We start from the raw sequence: 14521 nt of genomic DNA on the forward strand, positions 1-14521 counted from the left end.
CCAACATTCCTTAGACATTTAATAAACCAGTACCAGTCAGTCACAAAAAAATGCCGGAAATGTGGAAATTCGCAAGCTTTCAATTCGAATTTCAGTTTTTCTCAATTGATCCATAAACGCTCTCTTTTCGACAACGATTCGACCTCAAAATTGTATCCTGTCATAAATGCTTGCTTGCGGAATGGAATCCGCACTTTGATTGCTCTCGAAGTTGTAAACCACATTTAAGACCAACCGTCAATGTGTCTCGGGGAGCAGCAAAACAAACTCCAATGCTCTGACCTACTAACCAGTTTTGCTTCCTTTCGCTGTTGCGACCGTTTAAGTCGTCCAAGTCCAAGTCTTCTTCACTGAGACCAAAGGGGGCAGGAACAGAATCATTTCTTCGATTCATTTCCAATTTCCAATAACTGCACATTCCGACATATTCTTGCGGGAGGCCCCCCCCAAAACCACTCAACCAAAACCCGAAGCAGTAGCAGACGAAGGCACAGAAAAAAGGTTAATTTTTAATTCTTTGTCTGACTTCCCTTCATCATCCTTTCGACGCAGCACTTCAATCCATTTCAACTTGATTTATTTTTTTGTGTTGCTTGCTCAGCTTTTAACACCGGCTTTGATGGGAGGACAAATGGAGTCTACAAAGCCTTCGACGAGCAAAAAAGAGTCAGGCAAATCCGTCACAAAAAAGAACCCCAGAGAATCTGTGAATCTGTTCGTGGACTTCGCGGTGCGGCGTCCAAGTTCTGCCAGTAGTTAGTCATCCTTGCAAATCCGAAGGATCAATTTATAACGGCTCAACGCGCGCTACCAAAATGCCCGTCCTCTCCCTAGGACCGACCAGGGTGGCCACCCCAAAACCGATAAATCATCTTCGATTCCCCCCCACTTAACCAACCCTCGGAGGCCACCCTCCTCCCGCACAGTCTGACCGCGATTGAATAGTTGCTGGTCTCTCAACGGAGCGTAAACAGATCCAACGAAAAATAAAAACTGCAACCTCAGGGCCTTTAGCAGGTCAGTGGAGCCCCGAAAAGGGCCCACTTTTGGGAGGCTTAAGTGTGGGGGAGGGAGGGAAGTCTGAGCTTGGCACCGGAAATCGTCGAGCACCAGCTGGTGAGGCTGGTGGGTGGCCGAGAAAAAAAAACTGGGTGAAAATGAAAATTTATTATTTAATTTTATGGTCGATGAGTAGTTTTGCATTACTTATGGCGAGTCGTGGTGTGTTGCAGACAGGGAGGATGTGAATTGGTTTTGAAGATCGTTTCGAGAGATGGGACAATTTGCTAAATGAAAAAAAAAAGTCAGAAAATTTATTGTGAAATAATACAGTCGTTTAAAAATTTTTGCGCATATTTTTAGATTTTGTTAAACATGACTAGTTCTTTGGAAAAAAAAGTTGTTTCTGCATTTATTCAATCAATTCAATTGTTTTTAAAAATCTTTTCAAACATGACCAGTTCTTTGAATATGAAATGAAATTAAAAATATCTGTATTTTTTACACCCTTTCAAAAATGACCAGTTCTCAAAACAATTTAAAAGATGATTTAATTAATTTCTGAAAGTTTTTGCGTTATTTTCACAATATATTAATTTTAAATAATTCGTTTTAAAATAAATCTGTTTGATTTTGAATTGTTTTCAGAAAATATCAGTTCTTTAAAAATAAACAAGTTAAAACATATTTCGATGAGATTTATATTCTAAAACCATAAGCCGATTTAAGAAAATAAATTGTTTTTTAAAAAATCTATACATTTACGCAATTTTTTTAACATCTCTAAATCTTTGAAAATAATTTGGTTTTATAGTTTTTGTATTCCTTCGAACAAAAGCAATTCTTTGAAAATATAGAGGTCTTTGAAAAAAAAAATATTTCGATGGTGTTTGCATTCTTTTAAACACGAACAATTATTTGGATAATTTATTAAGTAGATGGTTTTTGATTTATTTATAAATGTTTTTGAATTTTTTTGGCATTTATAGTTCTTTATAAAAATCTTCTTTGCTAGCTTTTGCCTAGCTAAATTTCTTTTTGAATCTTTTCTTTTAGTTTTTGCTTTCACAAAAATAAAAGCTGTTCAAGAAAATTAGGTTGATACTTCAAAAAACTGGTCAAAAAGGTCATCACTTTATACACCAGTCCAGTTGTTTTGCCATCATTAGTTTCCTAAATATCTAAGTGTTCACGCAAATTTTATTTCTTGGAAAAATATGCATGCATTCATAAAGAATACATGCAAACCTTTTTGTAATTGTCTGTTCTACAAATTTGTAGAGTATTGGTACACCACGGTGTGTTTTCTGTGAAACCTTAAGGAGAAAAAATAGTCATCGCTACTTTCGAATGTGTCTTATAGGAAATTTTCTCAGCTTGCCAATGCTTCTAAGAGCAAAATGTTTCATCGAGAAATTTCTTTATTTTAAGTTTTTTGTTTTAAATTCATCATCATTTATTGGTAACTTTTTAATAACAGATAAAGGCAACTTGTCAAATGACGTGTTTTATGTGTAATTCAGTCATAAAAATGTGCAAAATTATACAAGAAGCAAGGTTGCAAATTACTAAATATTTCTAAAATTAAGTTTTAATTGAGTTTTTGAATATGCGGGAATATTCAGATATTAAAATCAGAAAATCGTATTTAAAATTATGTTTACAAGAATTAATAGATTTTTAAAAAAATATTGTGTACAAATATCAGCCGTCTGCTCTGATTTAGCTGATACTATCGAAATTTTTGCAGGTTTGAGATTGTTAAGGGTTATTAGCTTTTTGTGAATAAATATCATATTTCATTAACCAAACATTAACCAGTTGCATGGATTCCAAAAAAAGTTATTCACTTGAAATTGAACTACAAATTACTGTGTAGAGTTTCAGGAGAAATACTTTTCATGAGTATGAAAGGTTTTATAGTTTTTTTTGGTATGAAATGATCAAGTTATCAGCAATTTTATAGAAGTCTTATCAGATTTAAAAACGATTTACAAGTTTCTTGAGTTTTGTTCAAATAGCTTGTAATGGAGGCTTCTGTTTGATTTTTTGTTGAAATTAATATTTTATTTTTGTTTCAACGAAAAAAATGTTTATGAAGGTGTTTTCAACATTCTCACTTAAAACACAAAATTTTAATGGTACTTTCAACAGTAAAAAAAAATGAAAAAAATATATACATTTACTTTGTACCTAAATGCCACAAGTTAAAAACTCAGTTTAAATATAATTTTTAAAATGTTTAGCGATTTGCAACATTCTACAAACTTATTTCTTGTCTTATTTTGCCCATTTTGATGAGTAAAAGACAAATAAAACACATAATTTGACTAGTTTTCTGAACAGTTTTTAAAAAGTTTTCAATAATTGATGAAGGATTTTTAAACAAAAACTTAAAATAAAGATATCTCAGAAATTTCTCGACAAAACATTTCGCTCTTAGAAGCATTGGAAAGCTGAGAAAATTTCCTACAAGATACATTTGAAAGTAGCGATGACTATTTTTCCTGTTAAGGTTGTTCTAGAAAACACGCCGTGACACGCTGATATTAACAAATAACACGTTATTTTAAAATAAAAATCAAAATCAAATCAAATTATTGGCTCTACAGCATTGCCTTGGCGTTCTCGGTTGCGAGATTCCTACTCGAAACTAGGTGTCCGAAGGCTGATTGTTGAGGCAATTACAAACCTCTTTTTACACCTTAGCTTCCATCCACCCTGGGATTCGAACTGACGACCTTTGGATTGTGAGTCCAACTGTCTACCAGCGACTCCACCGGGGCAGGACCCAAGGAGACAACTCCTACACCTGGATTGAGCTAACGATCTAACCCTCTAGGTTAGACCGGGGCCAACATTTACGTCCCTGTCCGACGGAAGGCGTGATCAGACAAATCTCGTCTCAAAATTTGCCACCGGGACCTTCTGGGATCAAACCCAGGCCTACTGGGTGAGAGGCAACCACGCTTATCCCTACACCACGGTCCACGGTGTTTGTTCTAAATGACATAATGACCGCTCTAAGTTATTGTAGATTAAAAAAAAAACATTTATATTTTCCATAAATGATATGTATCACGATTTTGACAGTTAAATTACCAGTTCAGTGCTAAAAAGTAGAACTTTTCATTCCTTGTATCGCATAGTATTTCTTATCGATTCTGTTATTTTTGGTAAAGGAAAGTTGACCGTTTCATCGTACTGAAATGAAAGAATAAGTTAGTTGATTTACGATGAAATCGCAAAAATAACTTTTTGCAATGCCGTCGTCAAACTACTTACTTTTCCTGTCAGTCTCGAATGACAAAACGGCCTACTTTTCTCTTCCAAAAATAACAGAATGGAAAATTAATATCTTTCATTACCAGTGCTGAATAGTTCTACTTTTCAGGAATTGTATTGAAAAGCAACATTTTTCAATATTTTTTTTTGTTTTGAGCGATAAATTCACTAAACACTTGGATATTTGACATAAAATTCCATTCAAAAGACGTATTCAGAATTGTTAAAAATGTCATTGGGTAATTCTCCGCCAACTCACACAGCAGTTGCCCCGACCCCTCTTCGATTTGCGTGAAACTTTGTCCTAAGGGGTAACTTTTGTCCCTGATCACGAATCCGAGGTCCGTTTTTTGATATCTCGTGACGGAGGGGCGGTACGACCCCTTCCATTTTTGAACATGTGAAAAAAGAGGTGTTTTTCAATAATTTGCAGCCTGAAACGGTGATGAGATAGAAATTTGGTGTCAAAGGGACTTTTGTGTAAAATTAGACGCCCGATTTGATGGCGTACTCAGAATTCCGAATAAACGTATTTTTTATCGAAAAAAACACTAAAAAAGTTTTAAAAATTCTCCCATTTTCCGTTACTCGACTGTAAAAAATTTTGGAACATGTCATTTTATGGGAAATTTAATGTACTTTTCGAATCTACATTGTCCCAGAAGGGTCATTTTTTCATTTAGAACAAAATTTTTCATTTTAAAATTTCGTGTTTTTTCTAACTTTGCAGGGTTATTTTTTAGAGTGTAACAATGTTCCACAAAGTTGTAGAGCAGACAATTGCAAAAATTTTGATATGTAGACATAAGGGGTTTGCTTATAACCATCACGAGTTATCGCGATTTTACGAAAAAAAGTTTTGAAAAAGTTGGTCGTCATCGATCATGGCCATTCATGGTCACCCGCGACAGACACGGACGACGAAACAAAGAGAAACGCAAAAATTAACTTTTTCAAAACTTTTTTTCGTAAAATCGCGATAACTCGTGATGTTTATAAGCAAACCCCTTATGTCTATACATCAAAATTTTTGTAATTGTCTGCTCTACAACTTTGTAGAACATTGTTACACTCTAAAAAATAACCCTGCAAAGTTAGAAAAAACACGAAATTTTAAAATGAAAAATTTTGTTCTAAATGAAAAAATGACCCTTCTGGGACAATGTAGATTCGAAAAGTACATTAAATTTCCCATAAAATGACATGTTCCAAAATTTTTTACAGTCGAGTAACGGAAAATGGGAGAATTTTTAAAACTTTTTTAGTGTTTTTTTTCGATGAAAAATACGTTTTTTCGGAATTCTGAGTACGCCATCAAATCGGGCGTCTAATTTTACATAAAAGTCCCTTTGACACCAAATTTCTATCTCATCACCGTTTCAGGCTGCAAATTATTGAAAAACACCTCTTTTTTCGCATGTTCAAAAATGGAAGGGGTCGTACCGCCCCTCCGTCACGAGATATCAAAAAACGGACCTCGGATTCGTGATCAGGGACAAAAGTTACCCCTTAGGACAAAGTTTCACGCAAATCGAAGAGGGGTCGGGGCAACTTTTCCCGATTTCGTGTGAGTTGGTAGAGAATTACCCCATTGCAAAAGTTAATTTTTTTCAGCACTTGTTACGGTAAACCTCTTTGGATAAATGTACAACTCATGCTGAAAAAATCTTCTTTTTGCAACTTGTTGCATTAACTTCTATTTCTTGTTGATTGTTCTTTTTGTTTTGTAAGGCACTTTTATATTTAAATTAGAAGTTAAACTTTTGTTAGTTTATTGACATTATAAATATTACAATAATTTGCATTTGAGCGAATGGAAGGTTTGCGAAAAAAAAGTTTAGATAAGTTTAATTTTAAATTTCAACAGTTTTACAAACTACTACACTAAGATGTTAGTGAACTTGATATTCAATCCAAATTCTGTTCTTTATTAATTTAACTCTACTATGCATTAGATTTTGTGGGAAAATGTTCTGCTTGAGCTGCTTTACAAAACGTACGTATTCCAACAAATAAATCGCAACCACCCTGTCATGATCCGGCGACGTTTGGCGTGGCGTCCAGAGTGCGCTCTCGATTTTTTGGCACGATATCAAGTGCATTCCGCCTGGAGAACCCCCAGTTTCCGGGCTACGAGTTGGAGTTCGTTTTTTTGTGCTGCCACATATTTTTCTGGTTTTGGCTAAAATTGGAAATAAATCTCCTGAAGTTGCAAATCGGGGCAGTGCTCACACCCACACCACCACAAATACCCTCGCACTCGAACTATTTTATGAACTACGTGAACTTGCGGTGCAATTTTTGACCGCGTACTGAAAGTGTGTGTGTGTGTGTGTGGGAGGGGGGGAGAGGGGGGGGGGGGTGTTTGTGAAAATTTTCATCTACGCGCCTCAAACTCTTCCTGGAAGTGGATCAATAGTGAAAATGAATATACTAAAGTGAAGTTTGTAGAGCTAGAAAATGATATCTAGGACTTTTGTCATAAAAATTGACTAAAAAAATCTTTTTTTCTAAATATCAGCATAATAAACATGGGTAATTCTCTACCAACTCACACGAAATCGGGAAAAGTTGCCCCGACCCCTCTTAGATTTGCGTGAAACTTTGTCCTAAGGGGTAACTTTTGTCCCTGATCACGAAACCGTGGTCCGTTTTTTGATATCTCGTGGCGGAGGGGCGGTACGACCCCTTCCATTTTTGAACATGCGAAAAAAGAGGTGTTTTTCAACAATTTGCAGCCTGAAACGGTGATGAGATAGAAATTTGGTGTGAAAGGGACTTTTTTGTAAAATTAGACGCCCGATTTGATGGCGTAGTCAGAATTCCGAAAAAACGTATTTTTCATCGAAAAAAACACTAAAAAAGTTTTAAAAATTCTCCCATTTTCCGTTACTCGACTGTAAAAAATTTTGGAACATGTCATTTTATGGGAAATTTAATGTAATTTTTGAATCTACATTGTCCCAGAAGAGTAATTTTTTCATTTAGAACAAAATTTTTCATTTTAAAATTTCGTGTTTTTTCTAACATTGCAGGGTTATTTTTTAGAGTGTAACAATGCTCTACAAAGTTGTAGAGCAGACAATTACAAAAATTTTGATATATAGACATAAGTGGTTTGCTTATAAACATCACGAGTTATCGCGATTTTACGAAAAAAAGTTTTGAAAAAGTTACTTTTTGCGTTTCTCTTTGTTTCGTCGTCCGTGTCTGTCGCGGGTGACCATGAACGGCCATGATCGATGACGACCATTTTTTTCAAAACTTTTTTTCGTAATTGTCTGCTCTACAACTTTGTAGAATATTGTTGCACTCTAAAAAATAACCCTGCAAAGTTAGAAAAAACACGAAATTTTAAAATGAAAATTTTTGTTCTAAATGAAAAAATGACCCTTCTGGGACAATGTAGATTCGAAAAGAACATTAAATTTCCCATAAAATGACATGTTCCAAAATTTTTTACAGTCGAGTAACGGAAAATGGGAGAATTTTTAAAACTTTTTTAGTGTTTTTTTTGATGAAAAATACGTTTATTCGGAATTCTGAGTACGCCATCAAATCGGGCGTCTAATTTTACACAAAAGTCCTTTTGACACCAAATTTCTATCTCATCACCGTTTCAGGCTGCAAATTATTGAAAAACACCTCTTTTTTCGCATGTTCAAAATGGAAGGTGTTGTACCGCCCCTCCGTCACGAGATATCAAAAAACGGACCTCGGATTCGTGATCAGGGACAAAAGTTACCCCTTAGGACAAAGTTTCACGCAAATCGAAGAGGGGTCGGGGCAACTGCTGTGTGAGTTGGCGGAGAATTACCCACATATGAAAAATTGCATTCATCAAAACGACATACGTGATTTATGGAAGCTCCCCAATTCAAACGCAGTTGACGTTCGCAAAAAAAGAGCTTTCGTTTTTTTTTTGAGAGGAAAGTGCATTTCGCGTTTTTAGTCAGTCTGGTGCTTCTTTAATATTTGGCATTTTCGCTGCTAGCTTTTTTTGGGGGATTCCAATTCGAAATAAATATTGACGAGACCGAAACCGGGTGTGCGCATGCAGTTTATCAATTTCGCGTACCATTTTTTTCTCTCTCTCTTTCTCTTTCCAACCCCCACGCGCACTGCTCTCATATTTATGAGTTTTTACTCATAATTGCGCGTACCAGCGAACAAAAGCGCGAATTGAGAGCTTTCGGCAGCTTTTTGCTTGTGTTTGTGTTTTTTGGCAGCTGCACTTTCATTCGCAACGCGGGGTTTATTTTGGCACGTCCGATGGGCTTGCCGAAAAGGCAGTGTGGACACAAATCATTTTTGCTTTCGTGCCATTTTATGAATGACAAATGCAGGCAGACAGGCAACGTCGGGCGCCACCCTCGCTGTGAATGGAGGGCCCATTCGAAAAAATATATGAAGAGCTATTGCTCAATCGGTTATCGAATGAATTGGTTGACAAGTCGTGAATGAAATGTTTAATGATTTTGTTTAGTGTTTTTATCGTTTAGTGGTATGTAATGCAAAACATCAGCAAAAAAAATATTAGAAAAAAAAACATTCAAACATTGTTAACATTTAATAGAAATATCGAAGCAACAAGTCTTCCAAACCAAACAAACCAAACCAAACATATTATTTAAAAAGATACGAGATCATAGAAGTCTTTATGTGCAATTCTGAATTAAAATGGATTTCTATCTAAAGGGATGATAAAGTTCAAAATCAATTTAATTTTCAAATTTATACAGCAATTCCATTTAAAAAGGACGCAAACCAAAAGAAGTTCTCCGATTGAGCTCAAAATTTGTGTTAGACCTGTTGTTGTCTTAGATGCAAATGAAAGGTGGCCTTTCGAGGAAAAATAAAAAAACTAGCCAAACATTTCAAAAGTCGTATGAAAACATATAATGACGTTTTGACCAAGTCTGGACCAAAGAGCCTATGTCTGAAAATATGTTTATCGGATTACTCGGAAAATTTTAAAAAATAAATCACCTATCACTAAAGCTACCAATTGTACGGATTTTTTCCTTACCATACGGATTTTTGAACCTCTTCGCGGATTTTTAACAGGCCGGAATTTTTGTAGGGAATTTTACGCATAATACGGATTTGAACGGAATTTTAACAACTTTGTAATCATTGAATTGATTTTTTGATTTGGTCGAAGCTTTTGTTAGCTACATGCTCATCAGTCAAAATAGCTTGCAGCACTGCAATTGTCAAAGCACCTGCGTGACTCTTTTCAGATTCTCTTTTGATCAGTCAATTGAACCAAAACAAACTGAGTTTAAACATAGTTTATAGTTAGTATAAATCTAAATTAAGCGTTTGCAAAAATTTCCAAAAAAATCTTATTAGCGCTCGAAACTGGCCATTTTTGAGCGGCATTAACACGCAACGACATAATGAGTTTACGAATCAAATCAAAATTAAAATCGAAAAAGAAAATTTAAATTGTTTTGTTTTCAATTTGTGTTTTGCACTTTTTCGCATAAAATATAAATCACCCAAATTACAATATTTCCCATCGATTGAACACCAACTGAAATTTCTTCTGCTCGCCCAGTCACGAAATACTCTAGCAGAGCTGGTTCTGTCAGAATTCTGCTAGAACGGTGGAACATTTCTGCTAGAATGGTGTAAGAATATCCAGATCTGTTAGAACTCTGCTAGAATCCTGCTAGAACGTCGTGACTGGGCGATTGGTACCTCCGTTTGACAGTTCTCGTGCTTCGATTGGTACTTTTGTTTTGGAAAAGTGTTCGTGAAAACACTAAGAACGATATTATTCGTAAAAGCAAATTGGACATTTCGTAAACTTTTAAACTTTTAACAAAGAACAAAAGAAGAACATAATGATTTAATTCAAATCATGGTTTATGTTATGAATACATTTAAACGTGCAAGTCATAAGCACTCTGATAGCATTTTGTGAAATTTGTTAGCTGTAAAAACGACACAGTTTTATATTTTTAAATCAAAAATTTATTAAATTTAATTTATCTAAGTAATTCATTAACAGTTTTTGTTACAGCATCCCAGTTAACTCAATCCGAATTCTGAAACGGAATCTAATTAGAATCATATACAAATTCCGTTTGAAACGCAACAACCGGTTCCGTGTTCGAACCGTGTGTTGCGTTTGAAACGGAATTTGTGTACGATTCTAATTAGATTCCTATTCAGAATTCGGATTGAGTTAACTGGGGTGGTGTCATTTCGGCAAAGTGTACGGATTTTTGCTCAGCAAGAGTTGGTAGCCTTACCTATCACCTTTCATTTAAATTTCAGACAACTAAAATCGGTTAAAATGGTGCGGAGTTTATTTTAGAATTTTAAAAAATGTGGTTTTTGTGAAAATTGACAAAAATGGCCATTTTTGGGACCACCCTAGCACGGTGTAGGTCAACCTAATAGCCAAACAAAAAAAAAAATGGGTCTAATTATTTTGGCCACAGAACCCCCATAAAATTTTTGAGCCCAATCGGAGAACTTTTTTTTTTTTGGTTTGTGCCCTTTTCAAATGTAATTGCTGTATATTTCAAAAGTTTAAAAATAAAGAATAACATTTCGAAAGGGCTAAAATTATACGTTTTTTAAATGAATCAATGTTTTGGAATTATGAAAATACAATACATAATTTTAGCAAAAGTTTATTTTTATGCTATAAAATACGGATAATTATTTTCCAAGGGAGCGGATCATTTCACCGAAGATCGTTTCTCCGAATGACGATTTCATCAAATGGAATAAAATACAAAATAACGATATGTAATAAAAAACTAAATGTAACTTCTATGTGTATTAACATGTTTTCAAAAATTACTAGTTCTTTGGACTATTTTAAAAATAGTTTTTTATTGGTTTTTTAGATGTTTTGAATTATTTGAAGATAAATCGTTCTTTTTCAATTATTTAGAACATGACTTATTTTTAGAAAATAAATATGCTTTATAAACATGTTTCTATGAGTTTTATATTCTTTAAACAATGATCCAGGTATATAAAATCAATTGATTGAAAAAATCATTGCTTTGAATCAAATTTTAAAATTGATTTTGCATCATTTCGAACAAAAACACCTTTGTGAAAACAGATAGATTTTTAAATTTCTATGAGTTTTTGCGTTATTTTTAGCATGAGCAGTTCTTTGAATTGATTAAAGAGATGTTTTTTTTTTCATTTCTGAATTTTGGTAAGCATTTTTAGCTTGCAAAGTTCCTTCAAAATAATCAGCAGCTTAACACATTTTTGAAACAATTTTTTTAAAAGTTTTTTCTCTTTATAAAACATGAGCAGTTCTTGAGAAATATTTTGAATGATGACATATCACAAAATTCATTTTTTTGGTTATTTTGAAATGGGCAGTTTTCACAAATTAAAAAAATATTTTGCTTGATTTCTTTTAAGTTCTGCTTCTTTCAAATACTTTTTTCGTTTGTTTTCATTTGTTCTTTTTCGGTGCTGGGACCCGCTTAGAACTGAGTCGACATTGTTAATTCATTTTTTATAGCTCTAATAGTAAATACAGAAGATATTCATGGTCTAAGATTGATAGAGGAGTCGACTACCCACGGCTTGCTCGGGATATTGTTTCGAATATCAGAAGTTTTTTGGAATTCAGGATTGAGAGTATCGGAAAACAAAAATTTTGTGTGTTTTAGCATTTTTTAAACATTGCCAGATCTATGATAATTTTAACCTAATTTATAATTGAAAAAAATGCATTCATTTCATTATTTTAAACTAAATTATAACTTTCAAGTCCAATTTTCAAAACACAACAGTATAACAAAATGTAAAAAATATGGAAAAATTTGTTGTGGTCTAATACACAAAAATTTTAAAAATCTTTAATAGCCTCAATTTGATTAAAAATACTTACATAAACGAAATAGAATGTGTTCTAAATAGTTTACAATAAATTTAATAAGCTTTTTCAGTAAAAAATAACTATTAATCAAGAATCATGTTTAGCCTCCAGATTATTCGAGGATATTTTGGACTGGAAATTGTAATAAAATTTGCATTGGCCCAAAACATATAAAATGTGAAATGATAAAGTTGGCATATATTTTTCCTAGTGCCCATGTTTTGCTAAAATGTTCTAACCATAATATATACAACTTTGCCGAAGACACCAAATTGATTTGAAAACTCCTTTTCGAGTTACGGATTTTTAATCATTTTCATAAAATTTTTGTATGGATGGATCTCAAACTTGTATGGACGCCAGCTATTCAAAATGACTAATTTGAACATAAGAAAGAAATTTATGGAAATTGTTTCATCTAGATACGTTTTTTTTAACAAATTATTTTGGGACCTACACCTTAATGCGAAAACAAGAAAATTGTTCAGAAATAGTTGAAGATTTTTTGAATTTGATAGAGCAATACCCCCTTCAAATGCACTTCCCGAGTCGTAAGACTCTCAGACTAGCACAAATTGAGTACCAGATGACCAGCAAAGGTATGAACCCGTGAAAAGAGATAAAAAGTACTTCTCTCTTCCAGAAAGTAAAATGAATGCAGTTACAAACGAGCAAAAAAAAAGTTTAAAAATAAACCATAAAAAGCTGCACCCCTTAACTCGAACTCGATCTAAACCCAGAGCAATTCTCAACGCCACGCGGCAACGACACCACTTTTCGCTCGTAATGAGACACTATCGCCCGGAGCCAAGATGAACAACAACAAAACGAAGCTTTTCTTCCCATATAGCCAAGGTGCGCGGCGGCGGTGGGAAAACGAGCGAGCGAAAGAACACACAAAGTTCTTTGGAGTTTGTTGCGCGGAGCTTAAAGGTCAATTAAAGCGGCGCGCTGAAGAGTGACAAAAAAGAAAGCACACATTTAATTGTACTCCTCACCCCCTCCTTGTTGCTGATGGAACAAGGCTCGTTACCAGCACTCTGATGATGGTGACAATTTCAACGGAAAAAAGTCAACCAAGCGAACGAACGAGATTTTGTCACTGATGGTGTGAGCTTTATGCGTTCTGGGTAGGCTTTTATGTGCTTTGACAGTAAAAATGTTATCTTTGAAAAATTTAAAAATATAAAAAAATATCTACAAGATCTTTACAGAATCGAAACTTCTTGGTATTTACTAGAAAATAGTTGTAATTTTCAGATTTCATGGTGCTCAAGAATAATACTGAACCGCTTATTTCATAAATCCCAAAAAGATGTGCAAATTGTAGATCGCACAAACGCTCGCTGCCCATTCCTTTCTACTGCAGTCTTGTACGAAATGAAGCACCGAAGTAGAAAAAAAAACTAAATAAAACCAAGAAATAAATGTACATATTCTTTTATTGCACAAATGGCTCGGCGGGACGGGACGCGGAGGAGAAAATCCATTTCATTGCTCGCGGGCAAAACCAACAGCCTAGACCGGCGAGATACGACGAAAAAACGGAATTAAATGCATTTAATTGGAGATTAGCCGTTTGCAGACCATCGCCATCCGCTCCGCTCCTCTTCGCGCGCGCGCGCCATCTCTTGGAGAGTAGCGTGGTGGTGCCCCCTTCTGACGACAATAACAACAACAAGGTCGTTCAACTTGAACGGTTATTTTTCTGTATTTTGTTTATGTTGGTTGCGATTGCATAATTTTTGCGCTGTTTTTTATGCCTTTTTCTCTCTCTGTACTCTATTTAAATGTAAGACGTGAGCCGTTAAAACGCGAGCCTCTTTGAGGTTAAATATTTGCATTTCTTTTCGATTTTGATAAATCTCTGGAAATTCCCTCGGTTCTGCCGGTTTGTTTAGTGCAAAAGTTCTCATGGTTGCTCTTTGTTATGTTTCTTTTCAGCTGGACGATGCCGCCCTGCAAGTGTACAAAGACGGCGACTATGGCGCTTATCTGGACCTGGAGTCGTCGCTGGCCGAGCAGTCCGAGGACATTGAGGGACTTAATGCGAAGTGAGTATAACATTTCATGAAAACGAGCAAAATTAATGCCCAATGACCAATGACCAATGACCAATGACCAATGACCAATGACCAATGACCAATGACCAATGACCAATGACCAATGACCAATGACCAATGACCAATGACCAATGACCAATGACCAATGACCAATGACCAATGAATAATAATTGGTCATTGGTCATTGGAATATTCATCAGTGACCAATAAGTTGATGAGTTAAGATCAATGACTTAAAAGTAATTACAATGAGTAAAGACTATTAAATATCATGTTTTGAAAAATGAGCAAACACTTATCACCA

The 14521-nt window shown here is 34.7% G+C and overlaps 1 protein-coding gene across 4 annotated transcripts in view; it reads left to right on the forward strand.

The window, feature by feature from the left end:
- Positions 1-14521, forward strand: part of LOC120414141 (FH1/FH2 domain-containing protein 3) — a 182809-nt gene that overhangs the window by 70363 nt on the left and 97925 nt on the right. For all 4 annotated transcript variants that reach the window (XM_052710438.1, XM_052710439.1, XM_052710440.1 and 1 more), the window contains exon 3: positions 14099-14208. In XM_052710438.1, coding sequence (XP_052566398.1) covers positions 14099-14208 — 110 coding nt within the window. The remainder of the gene's footprint in view (positions 1-14098; positions 14209-14521) is intronic.

Source organism: Culex pipiens, chromosome 3 (assembly GCF_016801865.2).
Source record: "Culex pipiens pallens isolate TS chromosome 3, TS_CPP_V2, whole genome shotgun sequence".
Classification (NCBI taxonomy): Eukaryota; Metazoa; Arthropoda; class Insecta; order Diptera; family Culicidae; genus Culex; species Culex pipiens.